This window comes from Argiope bruennichi, chromosome 8 (genome assembly GCF_947563725.1).
Source record: "Argiope bruennichi chromosome 8, qqArgBrue1.1, whole genome shotgun sequence".
Classification (NCBI taxonomy): Eukaryota; Metazoa; Arthropoda; class Arachnida; order Araneae; family Araneidae; genus Argiope; species Argiope bruennichi.
The window spans coordinates 39,259,129-39,284,555 of NC_079158.1; the positions used below are offsets into that span (position 1 = coordinate 39,259,129).

General features: G+C 26.8%; 1 protein-coding gene across 1 annotated transcript in view; it reads left to right on the forward strand.

Moving 5' to 3' along the window:
• Positions 1-1,444: 1,444 nt before the first annotated feature.
• LOC129980819 (voltage-dependent calcium channel type A subunit alpha-1-like) overlaps positions 1,445-25,427 on the forward strand; it is a 129,091-nt gene continuing 105,108 nt past the window's right edge. Inside the window, exons 1-8 of the mRNA XM_056091210.1 lie at positions 1,445-1,537; positions 4,659-4,798; positions 9,025-9,119; positions 10,457-10,612; positions 10,720-10,934; positions 12,868-12,971; positions 17,343-17,458; positions 18,608-18,667. Coding sequence (XP_055947185.1) covers positions 4,773-4,798; positions 9,025-9,119; positions 10,457-10,612; positions 10,720-10,934; positions 12,868-12,971; positions 17,343-17,458; positions 18,608-18,667 — 772 coding nt within the window. The 5' untranslated portion in view covers positions 1,445-1,537; positions 4,659-4,772. The remainder of the gene's footprint in view (positions 1,538-4,658; positions 4,799-9,024; positions 9,120-10,456; positions 10,613-10,719; positions 10,935-12,867; positions 12,972-17,342; positions 17,459-18,607; positions 18,668-25,427) is intronic.

The window sequence follows — 25,427 nt, forward strand, 5'->3', positions numbered from 1 at the left end:
AAAATCTGCAATTTTGATACAAAGATTTCGTGCTAATATTTTATGCTTCTAACTTGTTGCGTTTTCAAGTTGTGGTGCTCCAAAATGTGCATAATACCAACAAAAAAAAAACTTTTTTTTTATTCAAAGACATTTTAAATACAGAGATTTGTCAAAATCTAGAAATAATTTTTTACTGATTAAGATATTTTCTCTTTCTATTTTTGTCTATAAAAGAAAACAAAAAAGAATGGAACAAAACATTACCTTTCTTGAAAGTTTATTTCGCATTGAACTAAACTCAAAAATAGAGCATTTATAAAATCTTTCATTCCTAAATCATTTATTGCAATGGTCTGGCGGTAAAATCTTGGCTTCCAGACCGAAATAAGTTAGTTATAGACCTGATTGTGCCAAAACTCTTAAAGCTTTGTGATGCATTGTGCATGATTTACGCAAAATCTCCAACCATAAATGAAACTTCTTTATTATGAAATGACATGAAAATTTGAAAATATGACTCTAATTCAAATATTATACTATTTGGTAACATTTCAAAATCCAAAATGAACATTGCTTAAAAAATGGTCCTCATATATAAATCTGAAATATTTTACACTCAAATTGAGACACAAACTAGTAAATCAATCTTTTTTAAGTTCGTTTAGGTTTTTTTAATTATAATGATGCAAACCAAAAGAAATAATTCCTTGAGTACTTTATTTCCTCATTAGATATAAGAGGATGTATTGCTGCATTCATAGCATCTAATTACGAAGTTGATCACTGATTTCGTACCCCTTTATTTTTTTAGGCATGAAATATTAACAGAGAAAATATTGCATTTTCCAAAAAAATCGACCAAGAAATATTCGTAATTTAGACTCCCATTCGGTAATATTCCGCCAGAAAAATCAAAATCATGTTTTACGCCTTTGTGAGCTGGTCTATGAAATAACAAGCTTGAACGATGAAATTGGTATGTGGTTTACACATTGACTCGCTAACTAATTTTAGACGAAATTTACCCATATATCACTCCCTCCATATTACATGTAAACTTGATAACACAAAACCGCAGCTAGGTTAATGAATTTTGGTGCAATTTTTCACATAAAAACTGTAAATCAGCATTTAATTTTGGATTAAATATATTAGTATCAAATTCTTGGTTTTTCTGTCTGTGTGCACGTGAACATGATTACTCAGAAACACAATAAGTAAAACAAATTAAATATGATATTTGGTTTAGACACCAAATATCATATTAAAGATATTTGGAGACTGTCTATATATCCATAACTGTAACCTTGATCTTAATGTAATAAATGTATATTTGTATATATGTTTTTTTTTCAATCAAATAATAATGTAATTATGGATGTTGTTGTATTCTTTTATATGCTTAAATTCCATGTTTTTTCTTTGTTATACGCCTTAACTAATGCTCACTCCCTTTGAGTATGCAGTATTGTTGACTATCATTGCCAATTGTATAGTTTTAGCCTTGGAGGAGCACTTGCCCAATGATGATAAGACGCCACTAGCACAGAAATTAGTAAGTATCAGAAATCATTTTGAAATTTTTTTAAAGAATAAATTGTTTTTGAAAAAAAGGATAATAAATTGCTTTTCTAGAAATACAGGCTAGAATAAAATAAAACGATATTAAATAAGGAAAAATGAAAAATCTATAATATACAGTGGCTCAAAAAATTGAGAGTACACCTTACTTTTACTTGATAAATCCGACTTTCAATATAAGTAACACATTACCGGGAAGTGCAAACATGATTTTATTTTTACACATAACAAATGGTGTAATTTAGAGCAAAAATAAAGAAAAATCAACGAAAAACTTCTAAATTGAAAAGTTTCAGAAGCATTTTAAATAAACATACGCAGAATTTTGCCTCAAAAAATTGAGAATACACCAATGAAATTTCTGCAATATCACTCATAGAAACGAAGTGTCACTGTTAAGTTGCGTGTCTTTTGGCTCTTATAATAGCCTTTAAACGTCATGGTACCGATTCAACCAATTTTTGGTGATATCTGAAGATATTTCACTCCATTCTTCTTGCGCTACTTGTTTTAAATGGGTTTTATTTCTAATTTTGTGTTTTTGAACCACTTTTTCGAGTATGGCCCACGAATATTAAATGGTATTGATGTCAGGGTACTGTGGTGGTGTGTGTAACTGCTGTTTACAATGAAAAAGACACCATATATTGACGTTACGTTCATTCTGTTTGGGGTCGTTGTCCTTCTGGAAAATGGAATTTCCATCTTAACGCAAATTTTTAACACTTTCCTTTAAATTGCTGCCACCATATGGTTCATCCAGCTTGTTTCAGAAACTTTTCAAATCATAGGCAGAAGTGTAAGTGCTGAAACTGTGCGAAATGCCATTAGGCAAGCTGGATATAAAAGTCGCATTGTTAGAGAGAAACCGTTTATCTGCTTGCAAATTCAGTAAAAGCATTTGAAGTTTTCAAAATCTCATCAATTGAAGACCAATTACTTTCGGAAGAAAGCTATATTTAGTAATGAAAGAAAACTCAACATTTTCGGCAGTGACAGCCATCGTACTGTTTGGAGAAAGACTAATACTGCTTTGGATCCAAAAAATTTACATCCTACAGTTAAACATGATGGTGACTCCATCATGATTTGAGGCATGGCTTCATCCCGGGTAGGAAATTTAATTTTTATAGATGACATTATAAACGATATGGTTTACTTGGATATTCTTCGCAGCAATCTAAAAGAAAGTACTTAAAAATTTGGGTTTTGATGGAAATTTCATTTTTCAGTAGGAAACGACCCCAAACAGAATGCATGTAACGTCAAAATATGGTGTCTTTTTCATTGTAAACAGTAGGTACACACACCACCACAGTACCCCGACATCAATACCATTGACTATCTGTGGGCCACACTCGAAGCAGTCGTTCAAAAACACAAAATTAGAAACAAAACCCATTTAAAACAAGTGGTGCAAGAAGAATGGGTAAAATATCTTCAGATACCACCAAAAATGGGTCGAATTGGTACCATGATGTTTAGAGGCCATTCTAAAAGCCAAAAGACATGCAACTTAATAGTGACACTTTGTTTCTATGCGTGATATTGCAAAAATGTCATTGGTGTATTCACAATTTTTTGAGGCAAAATTCTGCGTATTTTTATTTAAAATGCTTTTGAAACTTTTCAATTTAGAAGTTTTTCGTTGATTTTTCTTTCATTTTACTCTAAATTAAACCATTTGTTACGTGTAAAAATAAAAACATGTTTATACTTCCCGGTAATGTGTTATTTATATTGAAAGTCGGATTTATCAAGTAAAATTTAGGTGTACTCTCAATTTTTTGAGCCACTGTATATAAAAATCAAATGTGATATAATTATTAAATCATATGCAATGCACCTCACTGTCGTAAAATAATTTAGTTTAATTTTTAAAGGAATTTTCAATTTGAAATTTAAAAAATTAACATGCTGAAAAAATATCACTTTTTTTCATAAAATATTTAAATTACACCATATAAGATATGTTGTGAACAGAAATATATAAAATCTACCATATGTTAATTTTATGAATTATGCAAAAAAATCATTCAAACAATTTTAGTATTTGTTTATATTTAATTAATATTATCACAGAACTTTTTTTGCTGTTATCCCATAATTTGTATAAATGCATGTTTGGCAGTAATTTTTATAGATAGTAATAATGTTGAAAAATTCAAAAAACAGGAATTTTAAGCATTATAATATTTAGCAAGAATTATCAATAGTATTCATACATTATAATGTGCAATAAATTATCAGCAATCCATAAATATTTTGAGCTCTTTTGTTTTTGAATTTAATCACACATTTTTTAATTTTAAAAATTCCAATTTTTGATAAACTACATTCAATGCTGATTCATGCTGCATTCTGATCAACTGCAAGCGGAAACAATCAAAATTTCATTTTCTTGTGTACACTTTACAATGAATTGACATTTATAAATTCTTTCTTTTATTAATATATTTTTATTCATTCTGGTATTGTTTTATTTAATTCTTTTATTTATTTATCTAGAATTGCCTATTAAATTTGAAATCATCTGTTTTATCACACGTTATATAATTTTTACTTAATAATTAGCAATTGAAAAATTAATTAAAGTATGTTTTGATTAAATTATGAATTTGATTAAAAATTATTTAGAAATCGTTTGTTTTATGTAATAAAATTTTAATTGGTCCAATAAATTTTCTTTTTTAAAAAATATTGTGGCAGCATCCTTTTTCTGCAAATGATAGTAATTCTAAAAAGATAAGAAAATATTTTGATCTTTTCAGATCGAATATCGCTACGTTTTGACTTGTAAAGATTTTAGAATATTCAGAAATATTTAATAATTTTTAATATTGAATGCAATATTGTAAGTTTGAAGTACTTCTATTATTTTTTCCTTTTGCATTATTCGATACAATATTTATGTTAAATTCTTCTTTTTATCTAATTATTTCACTTTTTAAATTGAGGAAATAAAAAGAATTAAAAATATATTTTTTATAAAATGGACTTTCTGGTTGATAAAAAAAAATATTATTTAATTTTTTTTACTTAGAATTTATTAAATTGTGCAATATAAATGCAAATATATTTCTTTTATTTTCCAGGATCAAACAGAACAATACTTCTTAGCGATATTTTGTGTAGAATCTTTAGTAAAGATCTTAGCGTTAGGCTTTGTACTTCATAAAGGATCGTACCTGCGGAACGTGTGGAACATCATGGATTTCATCGTAGTTGTCACTGGGTGAGTTCGGAATTCTTTTTATTTGGAATCCAGCATTGTTACAAAGCTTCAAAAAGAAGAAAAACGGTTTTAGCATATCATCAAAAAGTTTTTACAATTATGAATTTTTTAAATCACTTTAGATTTTCATACTATTTAAATGTGAAATAATATAAATTGATTTTCAATAAAAATTTATATTCTCTAGAATAATATTTTCATGGATTCATTTATTTCCTATTTAATATTTTCATGGATTCATTTATTTCCTATTTAATATTTTCATGGATTCATTTATTTCCTATTTAATATTTTCGAAAGATTATTAAATTTTTTAATATGTCAATAATTTTTGTGTAAAATCATGGACAAAAATATTCTAATACAGAAAATCGCAAGTTTCGCTTTTTCTTTCTCAATAATTACTTTTCTTCTTTCAATTTAAAATTTCACGGTACTGTTCTGAATTTTATATTTTAATTAATTTCAATTAAAGCCTCAAAAAAAATTTTTTAATATATTGAATCTTTAAGTAATTATATTTACCAATGTAAGAAAGCTCTTGTCCATAATTATATTTGTTTCTAAATTAAATATTTTTTAATATTTTTATGTCCATATCAGCAATTACTGCTTTTTAAATATATCTAATAATTCCAAAATTCAAGTATATTATTTGGACTTCTAAACGGAATTGTTTAGCAGAATAATGTGAAAAGATAACAAAAAGTTATTTCAAACAAAAAGCAAATAAAAATTTTTAAAAAAATATCTTTTTTTTAAATGGAAGAAATTAAAATTTTACAAATTTGAAGAAAAAAGTGAAAAAAATTTTAATTTCCAAAAATGAACTAAAATTAATTACAAATCAATATCCTATCAACCTGAAAACATATTAAAATATATTCTTTTTAGCAATAAATGTATGTAGTTTTAAAATAGCAAGATTTTTTTTTTTTTCATTTCAAACCAGACCTGAATAAAATGTTTGTTTTATCTGGACTTATTTTCATTCAATTATAAAATAGTTAAAATCAAAATTGCTAAAATGCAATGGGATAATGAATATGGTGATTCGTATTTTGTATTTTTAATATATTGTACTTTAACTATTTGGAAATTTATTACTGTCCATAATAATTCTTACATTATTTACTTAAAGCAACATCAAATCACGCAACTCAAAGATGTAAGCTTTCCCAGAGTATAAGTATCTTTTTTACTCTAGGGCATAAAATTACCCTTGAAGGTTCCTTTGTTCTAATTTTTCTTTTTTCGTCTTGAATCAAATTTATGTTGTATTTTATAAATGAACAGTGTGTAAAAAGGACAATTTCTTATTAAAATATGGCAATGTTTGAATTTAATAAATTGAAGTATTTTATGTGAATATAAATCGTAATAACAAAAGAAATTGAGCAAAATCTGTAAGGTAATCAGCCTGTGATCTACAAAAAAAACTTAAAAACCTTTGTAAGATGGAGAGACTATTTTTAAAAAGATAAATATTTAAAATTTAAAAAAAAATCATTTAACGTTTCGGAAATATTTCAAGCTAAAATTTTCAACAAAATACTTCAAAAATATGTATAAGACTGTTTTAAACACAAATTTTTAATTCTTGTCTTCTCCATTCTATTCATTTCTGTGTAAAATATTCCCTATTAAAACTTTTGAGCCAACATTTTTATACTTAAAACTTTTATATTAAGATAAATTCAAATTAGTTACTTAAAGTTTTCAGAGTCATAGTATTCGTGAATTTGGCTGAAAGATGTTTAGCATGTTCTAAAATGAAGCTATGAAACTGATCCAAAATAATTGTAATGCATATTAGTATAAATGTGTAATAAAGACTCATTATTTATCAAATCATCATGAAGTAATTTTCAACCTTTGATGTCAAAACTAATGGTTCTGCCTGAGTCGAGAATCTATGTTGTCAGTTAAAAAGTCATAACAAAAAGTTGATTTCGAATATCTTATTAAAACAGTAAAATGAAAAATATCAAAAAAATTCGAAATTTTACATATAAAAACAAAAAAAAATCCACACGTCATTCGAATCAAGATATATATTTTTTTAACAAATAAATTCGATATTTTTTTTAATTAAGATATACAACAATCTATGAAAATAAAATAATCATAAGTATTATTGAATCAATTGCACAAAAAACGTTAAAAGCGCAGAATTTCAATAAGTTTCCTCAAGATTGTACCTTCTTCATGTATCTTCATTGTACCTTTTTACATGTAAAATATTGCATTGAAACGTTGTAGCAATCACGTATATAATTTTTTTGTTTCATTATTAAAAATTCATAACTGTCTCTTTTGTACATACTATGTATACGCATTTAAAGAAATTATATTTCAAATTTAAATACTAAAATTATCTTTTTTTTAATTACCTAAAGTTACCGTTTTTAGAATTCTGTTACTTTTAATAGAATTCCATAAATGATAAGTTTTCAGTTGAAATCTGTCAATAAATTTCTTAGGAATTTTTTAATTCTATTATTCTGAAAGTAACCCATTTTTCATTGAAATTATTTTTTATACATTCATTATTTATAAAAAGAGTTACCTGATTTGATGACATGAAAATTATGTTATGTGAGAGTAAATTCGCATCCCGTCTTTTTGATGCTCCTTTATACTTGATTCTTTATTATGCTTTGGGTTATAGCATTGGTTGAAATAGAATGCTGTTCTCGCAACCAACATCTTCGTATCCAAACTAAGTATGATTCTTAGGTAAGTTAGATCAGAGCTTGAAATACGATCTAAATGTGAAAGTGGTGGAAAATGAATTCTCGTTTGTTCGAAACTTCCTTTCTTCTCTCTATAGACATTATAGAACAGTTAGATCTCTTCAGTGTTCTCTCTGAGTTATGTATTGTTGATGAAAGTAGTAATGTAGTCATAGTGTAGGAAATGAAATAGTATACTTGCAAGAATTTTATGAATGATAGTAGTTTCTTATTAGTATTATTAGTAAAGTAGTAATAATATCTCTTTGCTAATCTATTAATATCTGTTAATGCTAGACGTAGATAAAAATGTTCAGTACTTTATAAAACAATTTAAGGGGTTAATATGGTAATTTCAGCAGTTTAGATGACTTTTTTTAAGACATAAGAGAATTTTGCTTTTAACTTTATTATTATGCTACAGAAAATGATTTAAATTGCTTTGAATTCATATTATCAGTGTCAAATATTTGCATTTTTCCGAAAGAAACGAAATCAATATAAAATCAAAATTTTTGTTCCAAAAATTTCTGCTATTTTTACAAAAGAAAATTCAGTACAGGTTTTATTGCTTAACATTAATAAATGTTTATTACCAGTAAGTAAGAATTCATTCGTATGCAAAATAAACAAAAAAATATTGCAAATAATAGCTGAAATGTTTCAACCATATTTCTGTTAAAAAAAATTGTTTATATTTTTAATGGCCAACTGGTATGCAGCATGTAAAAATTATATACATAACCTTACTTTATACAGAATATTGAAGGAAAACCGTATATTACAGTTTGTGTAAATTTTTCAGAAATTTAAAAAATAATCATATTTTGTCGAATGTATTTGTATTAGCTGTTATAACTAACAATCGCAAATAAATAAACAATGTTCATGAGCATATTCAAGAATGATATTTTCGAGTATAAAATGAATTACTTGTTGCTTTGACTTATTATAACTTATTGTCAGTAATGCAGATAAAAAGAAAACTTGTAGGCATTTATCAATATTTTAATTTCTTTCTCGCTTAAAATAATAGCTCATAAACAAAATTAAACTTGTATGATAATCATTACCTCTGAAGACTTTATGTAGATTAGCACTTTTTTATTTGTTGATCATGTTCTACGCTTAGAATAATTAACTGCAACAGAGAACATAGTATGTATTTAGATTTTTCCATTGCAAAGTATTTAGATTTTTCCATTGCAAAGTATTTAGATTTTTCCATTGCAAATTCTTAGCCACTGCTATTTCTTATTAAATATTTTTTATTTCAAATTCTAGAAATGCATCCAGTACTGTCTTCTCAAAATAAACTAGTAATGCATTAAAAAATTATTATAAAGATCTAATAACTATCAAAGAATGAGTTACTGAACATTTTTGTAGATTAGTTTAGTTTTAGAGAATTAATCATTAACGTGTTTGAAATGAATGCATGTGGATGTTATTAGACTACATTTGGTAGCTAGACAATCTGGCCTCTTTCAGGTTCATAACATCTCAGGTATCTGAGGAAATAGATCTGCGGACGTTGCGGGCGATTCGTGTACTGCGACCACTGAAATTGGTTTCTGGGATTCCCAGTAAGTATATTAATTTTACGAATACTTATTAGACAATTACGAATCTTTTTATTTAAAAATAAAATTTATGCACTTACAAAAATATAATGCATGAAAAAAACTTGAATTTTTTTAGCCAATTTAAAATGTTATGTTTTTTTTTAAAAAAAAAAGGAAAGAAAGATAGCGTTATACTAAGATTGCATTTCAGCCTTATTCCAAATAATGAAAATTATTATGAATTACTCTTAGGTAATGGAAATCCCCCCTTCTTCTCCACAACTTTCAAAAATGATAATTTTTTATTGATTTTAAATTTTATATAAACAGCTTTAAGAGGCAGATTTTGATAAATTGAAATAACAAAACCTTTTTCTTTTTTTTTTCTGGATTTTTTTCAAGAAAAATGTTTGTTTCAGTATCTCGGCGATAAAAAAATCAAAATCTAAATGGAATTTTAAACATATTAATGAAAAAGTGATAAAATGTTTTAACACAATTTAAATGCTGTTCAGTTACAGGATTAGGCGTTTATTTTTTACACACAACTTATTTAAAATTATAAAGTTTGCCAATTAGGAATGCTTCTAGAATAATGTTCAAAACTTTAAACTTTATTTTATTTGAAGAAATTTAAATTTAAAATCCTGGGAAATGAAAAAAGAAATTCTGAAAATACTGCAAAAATAGACGTATCCCCTCCCCTACACCTACAGGGACTTACAGCAATTATTTACTTTGTCTATTTAATTAATCTAGCTTTATTAAATTGATATGGTGCAAAAATTTTTAAAAATAAAATATTTTCAGCAACAGTTCAAATTTACAATACGTAAAAAATTACTAGTCACTAATGAATGTATTCTTCGCGTCTCAGTGACATAGAAAGAACTTCATGAAACTGAATATTTTTTAACGTAGATTGCCATTTAAAACTAAATTCGATTCAAATATACCGATTATGAATACATTTTCATCGTTCTTAATTGGCGCAATGATATAATACCATTCAACCTTTTTAGTATTATCAACTTCAAATGTCGCAAGTTGTAATTGATTTTTTTTTCTTTTTCTAATCTGTCAAGAAATTGTTAAAATATATAATTAACTAGCATTACTTACAAAAAAATGTGTATCTGTATTGTATTCTTCAATATTTATGTAAAAGCATTGCTTATTTATTTAATATAATTAATAATAATAAGTAATAATTAATATTTATTTAATATAACAATTTATTTAATTATTTATATATTTATTTAATTATAAAAAAATTGTGAGCTAGAATTATTATAAAAAGTTAATGAAGCGAACATTTATACATACTGTTAAGAGTTGCTATTTGATGTACAATACAGGTCTCCAAGTGGTTCTCAAGTCCATCATCAAAGCGATGGCACCTCTGCTACAAATTGGCCTTTTGGTGCTTTTTGCCATCGTTATATTTGCCATCATTGGCCTTGAGTTCTACAGTGGTGCTTTACATAAAACCTGCTATCTGATCGCAGATCTGGGTAAGCCACTGATTTTCATTTCTTATTATATACATCTATCTTTTGCATAATTCTTAAGAGACATTAGTGTTATACAAATAAAAATATTTCTTTTTTTTACTCCTCAGATGTAATATATAAAGAAGGAGAAGCGGAAACACCTTGTTATAAGGGGGAGAATGCCCCTTATGGAACTCGAAGCTGCCCGCAAAATATATCTGTGTGTCAAGAAGGATGGGACGGGCCAAACCATGGCATTACGAGTTTTGATAACATCTTTTTTGCCATGCTGACGGTATTTCAGTGCATCACCATGGAGGGGTGGACAGCTATGTTATATTGGGTAAATTTCTCTCATATAATCCTATTTCTTTAACTTGGTCATATACTTTTAATATTACTAAATTCCCCATTTTATAAAAGTTTTTAATTTTCCTTAGATTTGTTTTAACAGATTTATTAAGGTAAATTCATTAATACAAATTCTTGATTAATAAAGATAATTTTATTGTATAAATAACTGTAGTTTTTTTTTCTTATTAAACAGATGTTTTAATCAGTTTAGAGCAATAACTTCAGTCATTTACATCATAATTGTTATACGTTAAAAATTACTTGTCTGGGCTAGAAAATGTACATTGTAGAAAGTTTTATAACAGTCCTTCAGCGATCAAAATATGTATAAATTTAAATTTTTAATGTTTAATTTTTTATGCTACTGCTTCAGGCTGCAAATATGTATCTATTGTAAATCAGTGAAAAAATAACAAAGCAACGAAAATGATAGAATAATAAAATAATTAAACTACTTCCCATTATTCTGGCGCCAAAAACAAATATCTTTTCCCTAGTAGTAAGTTAATTGCACAGCAAATACAAATGTATATTTGCAATAAATTGCTCGTATTTGTCGTTTATTTTATTTTCAATTTTTAACAATAGTAACGTTTCTAAATTTTAAATCGATTTCAAAATAATACAATAAATATGCTTCAAATTTTAAATACGTATTCTACAAGGATAATCATTAATAGTTTGTTTGTTTCAAAAGTTATAAATTAAATTATATTTATGAGGCTAACTTTTATCAGAAATAAATTATTTGTTTGTTTGTTTTCATATAAAAATATACAAATGATAAAACAAAAAAATCATAATGTGACAAAATCTAAAAATTCTAAAATAATCCACTATTAAATTCAAATTTTTCAAAATATTTTAATATGATATATTTCTTTAATTCTATCTTTCTGAAAGGAGGAAAAATAAATTTAGAAATATAGCAAATATATATAAAAAAATATTCTTAACAGTATCTGTTCGAATTAATTTTTAACATATGAATATTCATTAGGAAATCACATTGAGAATTTGGTATTATACTGATATAGATATTGTTGATCCACTAAGATTTTCTTGTGTATATCACAAAAAAAATTGATGTGTATATTTTGATACGGAAATTATCTCGAAATTTAAGTTTAACATCTTGTTTTAAACTTATAAGAATTCTTCAGGGAACACACTTCGGGGATGGCAAAAAAAGTATCTTTAACTGACGCTTCACTCTTCAAACTTTTAAATCAAAGTAAAACTTAGAACGATGACTAATGTATAAATTATTAATATTATCATCTATAAGCGAATAAAATATTAATTCTCGAATATTGTACATAAATATAAGAAGAAAAATTTAATTTAATTTAATCTATTAGTAACCAAAATAAAAAGAAAAATAGATCATGTTAAGCTAATGCTTGAAGAAAACATTGCATTCTTTTTTAAAATGCTCTGACGGACGCTATATTACAAATTAATAATAATCCAATAGAGCCAATTCAAAGGGCACTACAACCACTTAGTAAAAGTGAAGGTATTTGCATGTCATCTTATATTTAATTGCCCGTCATCTTCTGCTCTGTTATGACTTAATATGTTAAGCATAGAATATAAGATGCACAATATATTCCAAAATTGAATACTCACTGTTACTTGAAGTGTATCAAGCATTGTGCATGCTAGCATAAATTTATTCCATTGTCACCGAATCACTTGACCAAATATTAATTGTTTCCCTCGGAATAATAGCAGATATAATAAATACTTTTCAAATCAAAAAGATAAATAAAATTAATATTTGTATTTTTGTAACAGAAAGAGAATTTTACCCTCTTGGTATCAAAAATTTAAAAAGCTTCAAGTAAATTAAATTTAAAAAATGAAGTATGCATTATTCTCATGTCAAAATTCAAAGAAATTTCTTTTTCTTTTTATAGACGAATGATGCAATGGGGAGTTACTTCAATTGGATTTATTTCGTACCCCTCATCATCATTGGGTCCTTTTTTATGCTCAATTTAGTACTCGGTGTTCTTAGCGGGTAAGTGGTAATGGCTCTTGCTTTTCATATGATGTTATTAAGTAATTACTCTTTATTATTATTCAGATTTTTAAATTCACATCAGGTTTTTGCTTTTTGGAAAAAATTCGCTTAATTTATATTTTTGAAGGGAAAATACAAGTGTTCATGATTACAGTGGACATTTGTAATTTCTATCAAACTAAAGGTTTACATATCAAAATGTAAGAAGCAAATGATTTCTTATAACTTAATGTTATAAAAATTCATACTTTAAGAAAGATTTTTTTTGCGCTAAAATTATAAAAAATATATTGTCCAAAAAAAATATGTAAAATATGTTCTTCAAACATGTAAAGGGACAAAACAACTTCAAACAAAATAAGAAATTGAAACGCTTCATTTCCCCGGTATTAAAAGAAAATTCCTAAATAGTCTAGATTTGGAAAACTCGATCATAAGACCTTTAATAATCCTTCAATAAAATTAGTATATTAAGAGAATTTATAAAAAAAAGAAATATGAAGTTAAAATCGCCCGTTTAATAGATTCAGATGCCTTAATAACGTAAAGGGATGCTTACTTTCAGTATTTTAAAAAGTATAAATCATGCAAGTAATTTATGATAAGTGCTTTGTGTGTGTGTGTGTGTGTGTGTGTGTGTGTGTGTGTGTGTGTGTGTGTGTGTGTGTGTGTGTGTGTGTGTGTGTGTGTGTGTGTGTGTGTGTGTGTGTGTGTGTGTGTGTGTGTGTGTGCGTGTGCGTGTGCGTGTGCGCGTATGTGTGTGTGTGTGTGCTCGTGTGTGTGTGTAAAATCATGTTTGGGATTTTATTTAAAATCGAATTTTTATTATTATGTAATATTAACACTGAGTGCTTTACAACTAAGTAATGCAGCATCCATTAGAAAACAGTTTTTTATCAATTATCCATAATATATTAAATATAAAAAGCACATTAATTTTTTATTTAAATAAAGTTACAATTTTTAATGCAAACGAAATTTACTCAGTTCAAAATTATATTGAAATTTATATAATTCATTTATAAAAATAATTAAAACCTTTTTTCTCATCATTTAATCTGACAATTTTTATAGATTTTTTTTTGTATTTTTTTTTTTTTTTTTTTTTTTTTTCATTTTTATCACTTTTTTTTCTTTTGTAAGTAATGGAGTCTACATTATATTTGTTTGCTTTTTGTTCACTAGGTTTTGTTCCAAAAATTGTTACATCAAGTTTTCTTTATTATATTCAAAGCCATTTTTTTTTTTTTTTTTTTTTTTGCTGCTGCTGAATATAATAAATCAACAAATGTTGCGAGACTAAAAATATATTTAAAAGTTGCAGGCTTCAAAGTAGGGTGCGATTTAAAAACTGCCATGAAGGTTGCCTGGTTATTTTCAAAAGCAAAGTATATTTTTTTTCGCCATGGCTTAAATGATGTATGCGTCTCATGCAACCTCTACTGATTCGCATCCATGTCACTGAGAGAATAAAATCCATTTCAGTATGATAAATTTTGTGTTTACTTCCGAAGCAACATTTTCCTTTTATGAAACCGCCAATATCGAAGTTTTTCAAGATTATCTTGGATGCCTTCCCAAAATGGTCAATTTCTGCCACTCTTCAAACAATTGAGATGGCTTTCCTTGACCGATATACAAGATGTTGGCCGTCATCCAAGTGGGTCAAAACGCTGTTGCATTGTTGTTCGAAATGCCATAAAATTTCGATAAAGAAAACAGTTGGAAATCTTATTTCAATTGCCTATCTATCGGACCGAATAATTGAAATTTCAGAATCTGCATATGGCTATCTTTAAAGAGAAATAGTCTATTTCTCACAAAATAAGAAAAGGATTTTCTAACCTATATTTGTATCTTTTTATTATGTGAATTCAGAATTCCCTATGAATTTATAACGAAGTTAAAAGCATTTATGAATGGCCTTTAATATTATCATTTTTTTATTACAACGTAAAACTTTTTCGATTTGAACTGTGAATGAGAACTTTAAGTGAACTTTAAAAACCAATTTATGAGATTTCAAAAATATTTAACATCATCTCATCTATGCATTTCAAGGATAATTTTCAATTGCTTTTCAAATCATTTTAAAGCTTTTGCCTTAGTGCTTAATTTGATGTCGAATGTAGTTAGTAATATATTAATATTTCAAATGAAATAAATATGACTTTATTTCAGTAAGTTTATTAAGTAACTTTTACTTCATTTTCTTAGAACGTAAGTTGATTAATATCGCTACTTTGATTATTATTACTACTCTGCTTTCTTAAAAAAAAAGTTAATGAATGTTTTTAAAACTAAGTAAGTAAGCAAAGAAAAAGGTTTAAAAAATAAGTAAAAAAATAAATTTACAAAAAAAGCTTTTATACGTCTTAAAAAATTACTTAGCAGTAAAATTATTATATATCCCTTGCAGATGCAATATAAATAACATTTCTTTCAATTTTGGATACAATCAAGATGCAGTAAACTCAATATGAATCAATAACATTTCGAAATTTCTATAATAATTTGCAAGGTTTTTTTAGCAGTAATTAAACTTTTCCACTATTGGTATGGAGCTAAAATTTAAATCAAGTACATAAGTTTGGACAAAATTAGGATACCAGTAAGAGAAAGTATAAAATTTTAGGGCTTTTTTCCTTCCATTTAAGATAATTATTTTATATATAAATATAATATAAATAATATAAAAGGAATTAATAAAGGCAAATTTCAGATTTTTTTTTTTTTTTTCGAACTAAACTATTTAACTTTCGATTTTTCATAAGAATACTTCTTAAAAATTATATAATATACGAGAGAATACATTCAAAGTAATATACAAAGCATCACTTCAAAATGTGAATTTAGTTCGTAAAAGGTAATAAATCATTATGTAAAGTTTTGAATTCATAATATAAATCTGAGACCACACTCTTCACCACATACATGGAGTTTGATTAATTAGCCTGTGTACTTGCTACTTGCAACTTGCTACTTCTGTGCTACTTGCAAAATAAGCCTTGCTATGATTTAACACAACATTTGATTTGCATAAGGATAACACAATTCATAATCTAGAAAAAAAGGGTATGTACTCTTACGATGCAACTCAAGAATAGGGAATCTAAAATAAGGCCGGCAATTTCTCGACTTTATATTAAAAGTATAAAGCACATGGAATATCTATTATGACATCAGAATCTTGTTTTTCACTCAAAAATCTTTTCAATTTTCCAATTATCAGAAATTTTTGCTGAAAATATACATAATCCAAAAATACAATTTTTCTGTCTTCGTGTTTATAACTTATACAAAGGTGGCTAATCTTATAATAGTTATAATTCAAAACATTTGAATGAGAAATGATGATGTTCAATATTTTGGTTTGTCTTTAAAGAAATGTCCGTGCAGCCAATATATTTCTTTTGAATTATATCACTTTCAAATTGCAACCAGCTGTAGTTGGTATCCTTTAAAAACGATTGTAATAAATTTTAGTTCCTCAAAAGTTACTTTGAAAGGAATGTAAGGCACGAGAAGAAAAAGGATTAAAAGATGATAAAACAAACTATTCCAGATAATTTCTCAAAAACAAGTTCATTTTATCAAGTTCATTTTTGTTGTTATGAAAAATTAAATGGAACTAACTAACTTGCACATTGCTTTACTAGTAGACTGCACAGTGATATTATGCCCTTTTTCCCCTTCAAGATTATAGAATAATTGATTTCACTGAAGAAAAAAAAATTGAAAAAAGTTCATATGCTTTTTAATGGGCATATCTTATATTTGTACAACACAAAGCACAAGCACAAATACATAGTTGTTGTAAGTGTCTATCTTACAATTGTGCGCCACGTTCATTAAAAGTGTCACAACAACTGACATTTAACAATATAATTGTAGCGTTTTGAGGAGCTCTGTATGTGGTACCTAGCAATATACTTTAAATTATGATTTTTAATAAAAAATTATTTTTCTAACCTTTTATTGGCTTACACCCTGAACGGACACATTACTAAATCGTTAATTCGAAAATATAACTCAATTATTTTGAAAAAATATAATAGAAGGAGAATTTTTAAATAGATGTTAATTATAATATTATTTCACTTGATTTTTGATAAATATGCGGTTTTGTTTAAATCTCTCGCTTTTCTGATTCTACACATTTTCATTTTATTATGAAATAGAGATTCTAACATCAAATGTAGGTTGGATACCTTTTATTTATTATTTAAATGTTCAAAGATAGTCACTTGAAAATTTAGAATTTTATACATTTATACAAAACTATGTAATACGAGCAAGAGGTTTGGGAGGAACAGAAACCTTTTTTTATTTTATCAATAATTTAAACTGTTCTTTTGTTTTTTACAGAGAATTTGCGAAAGAGAGAGAACGTGTAGAAAATAGACAAGAATTTCTAAAACTTAGAAGAGCCCAGCAATTAGAAAGAGAGCTTAATGGATATGTGGAGTGGATATGTAGAGCAGGTGAGAGATTGCTTTGTAAGGTCACATAATAAATTCGATCTAAATTTTGAAATAAATGAAGTGTTTAAAAACTTCTTCAGAATTTTTAATTGGAATATCTTATAATATTTTCATGACATTCGGATAAATCTTGTATGAAGCACTGTAGTAGTCATGGAAAAACACTGCTTATATTTTCAAAATATGGAATTTTAGATCAAAAAATGCAACTAAAAAGATCATTTTAAGAGATATGCAATAGAAACTGTGATCTCATCATTGTTGATATCATGTCATTCTCTATTATAAAATTTGACAAAATATAAAGCGTTATATACGCTGTATTTGAGAAAGTCATTTTATTCTGCATAGAAAAAAAATTAAAAAATTCGCTCCGAAAAATGAAAGAAATTTCAGATGTAATTAAATTTCTGGAATTCCCTTAAACTAGTAATAGAGGTTTTAAATAAACCAAGACTAAAATGGGCCAACCCAAATATTGCCAATCATTTATAACATTTTTTAAATCATAATTCATAAATTCATAGCTTTAAAACTAATTTTATTAAATGTTTAATTATTTAGAGATAATAAATTTCATTATATATTTGAAAGCGCTCGAAAATAAATATCTAGACTGATTTGTTAGTTGGTTTGTTAGGTTCAATACCTAGGACCACAGTTTTAAAATTTTATTAAATTCTTTAACTACTTTTATATTGTTTCACAAAAAAAAATTGTCAGCTTAATTTATATCGATGTTAAAGAAAATTCATAGAATTTTGAAAATTAATTAAAGGGAGCTTTTACTAGAAGATTGTGATGATTATGAATACAAAAAATCAACCAGAATTATTTATCTGAAAAACTTTCATAGTTACATATAATAACTAATTGAATATTTCTAGGATTTCCAAAAAGGAAAAAGTTATAAAATACATACTTTTTTAAAAATAAATATTGTTAATAAATAAAATGAATAATATAAATATTAATATTATTCATTTTTACACTCAAACAAGGTAACACATGGCGTTTTACCAAAAATATTCTGTTTTTTATTATGTTTACTCAGAAATAAAAAAAAAGAATACTTAAATAAGACTTAAATTCTGAGAGTATAATTTCTTCATTGCCAAAATATTTATAGGAAAAAAATCTTTTTTTCAGAGGAAGTCATCCTAAATGAAGAAAGAACAACAGAGGAAGAAAAGATGCTAATTATGGAAGGTAAATTTTGATTTGCTAATATTTTATAATAATCATGAGGTTATGTGACTGAAAGATTACCTAATAGTAATTTTCAATCTCCGTAGCTTTTAATATTTATACATTATTCCTACATAATTCTGAAATGTATAATGTGTTATCTTAATGTATTGATTCTGAAAGGTAAACAGCAAAAGGAGTGCTATCATAACCGTACGAAGACTCAATGACAAGAAAAATTTACCTTTTCAAACATGGCAAGAATGCGACTAGAAAAGCTAGTCAACCCAAAATCTTAAATAACAGATTCTTTCTAAAAGAAAATTGCTTGATATAAAAACGACGTTTTTAGTGCATTCTGATCCGTAATTCTGTTATCAGAAAAAGCACCGAAACAGACATATTGTTAAAAATTAGACGACCTTATCTAAATAGCATTAAATTTTAGAAGTAACAGAATATCTTTAAAGATGTTTTGCAATAGTAGGAAATAACTCTTCCCAAAAAATGTCAATGATTCCGCTATTTCCCGCCAGTGGAACCGAATCAAAAGGAAAGAACAAAGCCAAAAAGCAAGTCAACTACAACTGCTCCAGATCATCACTTTCTATATCACCAAGCAATACGCTTTAAATCATTCATTGACATCAGCTTGCTCCTGATCTTTCATCATCATTGCAACAAACTGTTTTTATAGACATGCATATTAGATGTATGCAAAGAATTTGTAACTTGCGTTTAAAATAATTACCTTTCAAAGTGAGCTCAAGTTCATCGAAATTGGACATACAAAAAATGGAATACTATGCACTTTATCGATAAGTTCTGGTTTTATCGACAAAAACACTCCAGACACAAGTACAGATCTGCAAAATGTCTGGAATTCTAAGATAATGATAGCAACACTCATGAATTGTCCATTTAAAGAGAAAGTAGTTTAGTGGTTTTGGGCGCAATTGCTGATAAACTAAAACTGATTTTCTTACTAATTATGATATTTTGACTGCAATGTGTTATAGATATGACGTTTGTGTGCAATATGTTCACCCATGAATTGAAATCATGCTTTTTTTCTTTGTGCTTATAATATCCTAGTTAACTTGAATAGTACTGTCAGATAATATATAGGATCTGAATTATGCCTCCGTGTGGAATGGCAATCATGATTGTCCGATTTGAAACTCATTAAATATGTATAGGACATGCTACAGAGTTTTAAAATCTTCCCCTTAGAATAAAGAGCGTATCATCACTATGCATTGTCCCCAAACCTCAAATCATTATAGATGTTTTAGTTCAAAATATGAATAGATACTGTAATGCCTATGAAACAAAAAGACAAAATCGCATTTCACATAGACATAATTCACTCGTTTATCATTTTTATATTCTACAATCCTATTTTTATGCTATACTATAGTATTTGATCATTTACTGAGCATTATCTTTGTATACTGAATATCTTATTATTAAAATATACCATTGTCATACAGGAAAACATCTCCAAATAAATGATTTGTGAGCGACATCAAAATGGGGTGGATAGCCAATCTAATGAATCACTCTATAGAGTAAAAATATAATTCAAAATGAACACTTAAAAACTGATTATTCAGTGTTAAGTATATTTTCCGAGGTCTAAAAAACGTTGAATTTTCAGTGATCCCATCTGATCTAGGTCACTTTCGAAATTCAGCTTACAATGACATTTTTAAACAATAAAATTAAACAATAAGACAACATTGTTTACTTTTAACAAATATTGTTAAGAAACAATATTTAAAAATATATATATTTTTCCATGATTGAAAATTCTGCCAGTGCAACTAATGATTTTTTTTTTCATTAGACACACTAAATTATGCGTGAATTCAGTAAGAATTTCTTCTTCAGAACTATTAATTCTTTAAAAACTTATTCTATTAATTCTTTAAAAACTCTATTCATTTAATTATTAATTCATAGTATTTGTCAAATTTTTGTTACTGAATTTTAAAGGATCTTAAGTAATGAAAAATAATTTCACTCAATAATCGTAATTATGTTATAGAAATTATTAGATGGTTAACATATGTGTAAAAACCTTATTGATTTTCCGCAAATATTTTAATTCAATATCTTTGAAATATTTCTTGAGATAATAATAGTTATTTCATATATCTTCTGCCGCAAGAAAAAATCGCAATCTTTTCTTACTTCTCTCTCTCACTTTTCGACATTTCAACTTCTCCACTCATAAAATTTTGTAAAACCTTTTATTCGATAGATTAGCCCAGTAGTTGAAAATATATTCGAAGACATATCAATGCGCATCTCTGAAGAGAAAAATGAATTTTGGAACAAGTATTTAACTTGGTACGGATCCTAAAGATTTGGAATTGTCACACATCATCCGTTTATTGATTTTAAAATCAAGGCTGTCTAAAAAGGTCCTAGAGAAAAGCACTAGCATGTGAGCAACTTTACACCTAACACTTCTGCTATAATCTTCTTTATCCCTGGCAGGTAGTTGCGCTTCTAGGCTTAAACCCTAGGGACTTCCCCCTCAGATCTCATTGGACTTGTTCAGAAATGCTTATGATAATTTGAACAGAAATGCAATAATTAACGCAATAAGGCATGTTGAAACTCATAAACTTTATAAATATTATAAAGAAGAAAAGGGAGATGATGATTCGTCATAGATATATTATTCCAAAATAGATAGAAATTAAATATGATGCATCATGATATTCGGAATTACTTATTATTTAACATCTCTTGAGAGAAAACATCGAAAATACCGACATTAATACCACAGGCTCCATATAACAAAAGTGTTCAAATCCCAGATTTTGCAGATGCTTTAGATATAAGCAAAACATACAATACATCCCAAGATAAACCAAACCGAAAGCAAGTAAAGAACACATAAACTGTAAAGCGATATTATACAAGTAAATGAAATATAAAAACCCTACATATGTAGGGTTTTGTGATCAGGAAAAATTGTACTTGGACCATGACGAATAATATTAATTTAATTAATAATTTTAAATAAACTAATTATAAAATTATAATAAAAGTAACTTTTTTATTTTCATTAAAAAATTTTAATAAATGAAAAATTAATTATATAGATGTTAATAAATTTAAATGCGAAATTAATGTTGAAATTTTATTCATCTTGTTTTGATAAAGGTTAAATAGTTCTCCTTCGTACTTTCTAATGCTTGAAATAAGATAAATCAGACTTAACTGTTCCATGTCATCACAATTAAGATATCAATAATATTCATGTTGGAAAAATGTTGTTAATTTGCGTGATTTTATTTTTAACCATTTCAATCAATGCTGTCAATTGGTGAAAAAAATTGGAATATTTTGTCCTTTTCATGAAGACATCATCTATCATCTCTTTGTTTAGATTCATCAGGATTCACATTCTTTTCCTGCATAAAAATGTCAAGCCTTCCTGAGAGCTCTTTTAGGCTACTCTCACTATTTTTAAGACTGTTTGAATTATAATGATTTAAAGTACTATTAGCAATTAATTTAACAAGTTTGTTACAAAAATAGTTGAACACGAAATTTCCATCTAGATTTCGAGTGATCCTTTATAAATAAATAAAAAAAAAACTATAATGAAAAATATGCCATTTGACATTTTGAAAATTTATTGATTATAAGTAACTTTTCAAAAGAATGGACATTGTTCATGTTTTCATCACAATTATATTTTTCATAACAACATTAAAAGCACAAAATCTGCTTTTTTTCAGAATCATATTTAAATATACAGGGATGCACTAGATACAAAAAAGAAACATTATGAGTAGTAGAATCAAAAAGGAAAATTATTGTTCTTCTAAACCATTAATTATTGTACTTAACTTTTCCTCAATACTTTTTTATTATTTTGCTGAGTCGCAAAAATTATTCTATTGATAGAAATATTTTTTGTCATTTGACAAGTCAGCTTTCTCCTCTATTTTTTTCGAACTTTTTCCAATTCTGCAACTGTTTTTTGTAAGCTTTTATTTTTCAGTTACTTAAATGATCAAAAAAGAATTTGAATCGAACTTGAATTTCTTTTTCTTTCAACATCTTATGATCTTCTAGGTAAACCAAATATTTTTTGCCTTGCTCCTGCTACAAACAATCTTAATTCTTCCATGATTTCAAGACAACTTAAAATTTCAAACATTGAAATAATCAGTTATATTTCGTTGGGCTATAACAGCTTGTTCTTTTAGGTTTCCTGTTTCGATTCCTTTATTAAAAGGCAAAAAAACTTTCTATAACAGCTTGTCCATGAAAAAGCATTAAAAGTATTATTTTCCATAATTTTTAAAAAATTTTATCATTTTCTCAGTACAAAAAAAAAAGAAAAAAAACGTCATTACAAACTGCTTCGGTTAGAATCTGTATTTTGAAGAATTTGGTTTTACTATTTTACTAAGAAAATAATTAAAGTTTATTAATATATTATTGCAATCATTTTCTTCTATATTGTTATACTTTTATTTCTGCATTTTTTCTAAATAAGATAATACATTTCTCAATGTGTTGTTACAGTCATAATTATTTGAAGACAATTTTCTTAAATAAGTACAACAGAAGCTCTTAGCTATTCTGAAACTAATTGAAGATTTTGTAAAATATCTTTACCATCTTCAAAATAAATGCTTGGCAATATAATTTTAAATCAAAAATATTGTTTGGAAATCCTATCTGCCGTGAATCAAAACTTATCTTAGAAAAAGAGGCAAGATCTGATTTGTCTCCATGGTTGAATTTTGATAATTTAGAAACAATATTCATGATTTTCAAAAAGAAATTTTTTTCGTGACAGTTACCGGGATTAGTATCAGTTACAAGTTAAAAATAACTTTTTTTTAAACTTCTCCCAAAGAACGGCAAAAGAGTTTTATTAGATCGATAAAGAGTTAAAAATAGACATCATTTTAGTCAATGGAAGAAAGAAACTTATTTTCGCATATGTAAAAATTATCTTAACAACCAATAATATTATGGGAAAGATTCACAGCCGGGTTTTGGAAACTTCTCCTTTTCAACAATCTGTAGACAGTTTTTTTTTTTTTTTAATATCGTCTCAAATATCTAACATTTTTTCGATTTCTAGCACGTTTCCCAGACATGTGAGTGCATCTGAGAGAAATTTTAATATAGTCTTTAAATATCCAATAAAGAGCTGTAAATAGAATTTCCAAATTCCATTTGCTCTATTTCGTACTTTAAATGCATTATTTAAAATATGCAAACTACAACTGCCTATATTTAGTAGCTCAGTATAGAACTCAACTCTAATTTATACTAGGATTTTGTGGAAAAAAAATTTCAGTTAATTGCTGATCCATCCACTAAAGTTTGTATCTCCTTCTTGTTATCTAACTTTTATAGGATAGGATATAGCTTTTAAAGTGTCTTCTGTTGCAGAATGACACGCAAAAATTGAATTTAAATATCTTGTTTTAATTTTAGGGGGCATTTGAGTTCTAGACTCTTCCTAGTATGTCTTTCTTTTTTTCTTGTAGAGACTTGTTTAAGGATTTATCATTTTACAAAGTAAATTTTTCAAGACATAGTAACGAATTATGCAGAAGTAAAGTAAAATATGGAGTAATTACAAGACAAAGGAAATATTCACACTTTTTTGGTCTACAAGTAAAGTGTTTTTCAATTTTAATGTCTAGAAATATTTTTGCCAACAAATTATTGATTCCATGCAAGAATTGTATGAATAATGTGAAGTAATATTTTCATACCAGGAGCTCAAGTGAACGAAAATCAAAGCCTCAGAATAGAAAAGAACTTTTCCAGGGCTCCAAAAGTAAATTTTACTATTAGGTATCAAATTAGATTTATCATGCGTCATCTGTAATAGTCTAAACAGTACATCATTTTGTATAATATTGTTAAATTTGGTTTCAAAAAATACTGCTTATTATTCTTTCATAATACTGAAGCGATATAAAAGACTTTTGTTGTACAATTCAATGTTGTTTTGTTATACAGTTCAGTATATTGAGTTCCAACATCGAGTCAATTCAAGCTCATACAGATCGCAGCTCTCAAATTTTTTTCCCCACTTTTAGGAAATTAAAATTAATGAAGCAACTTAAATTATTTTTGATACATTTTCCATTATTTTATCATTCTCTTACTACTTTATTTGTAACCACACAATTCTTCACCGTCCCATCCATTCATAAGGCATAAAGAATTCATTTGAATGGCCGAATCACTGAGATAGCATTGGCGGGAACTAAGGCTGAGTTCTAAGAGCAATCACCGTCCACAATACAACCTTTCCCGTGGGAGGTACTTCCCGTTATCTGTAGGAGGTTGTTGAAACTCACCATTTCTGTACCCACTCGGGTGGTGAGAACCAAGCACCATGTCGGAAGCTTCTCATCCTTATATTTGAAATGTCCCTGGTGGGAGATTATTTTACTTGTAAATGAACTAGAGAACTATTGACTTAAGGAAACCTTAATTTATAATATTTGATTATAATAACGGAGTGTCTGGTTTGGGATTAATACTCAATATGTACTTTTAAACACGTCCATATATAATTTTGAATAGCCCTTTCCATGTAATTTTTAAAATTTGAAATAAAAGAGAAGGCGATTTTCTCACGAAAATAAGATTTGCTATTGAAATAAATTAGACTCGGAAATAATTGTTTTTAAGGTTATATGATATACAGAAAATTATCATATCTCTGATTTGCCTATCCCTATATCGTCGTTTGCATATGGATGTTCAAGTTATA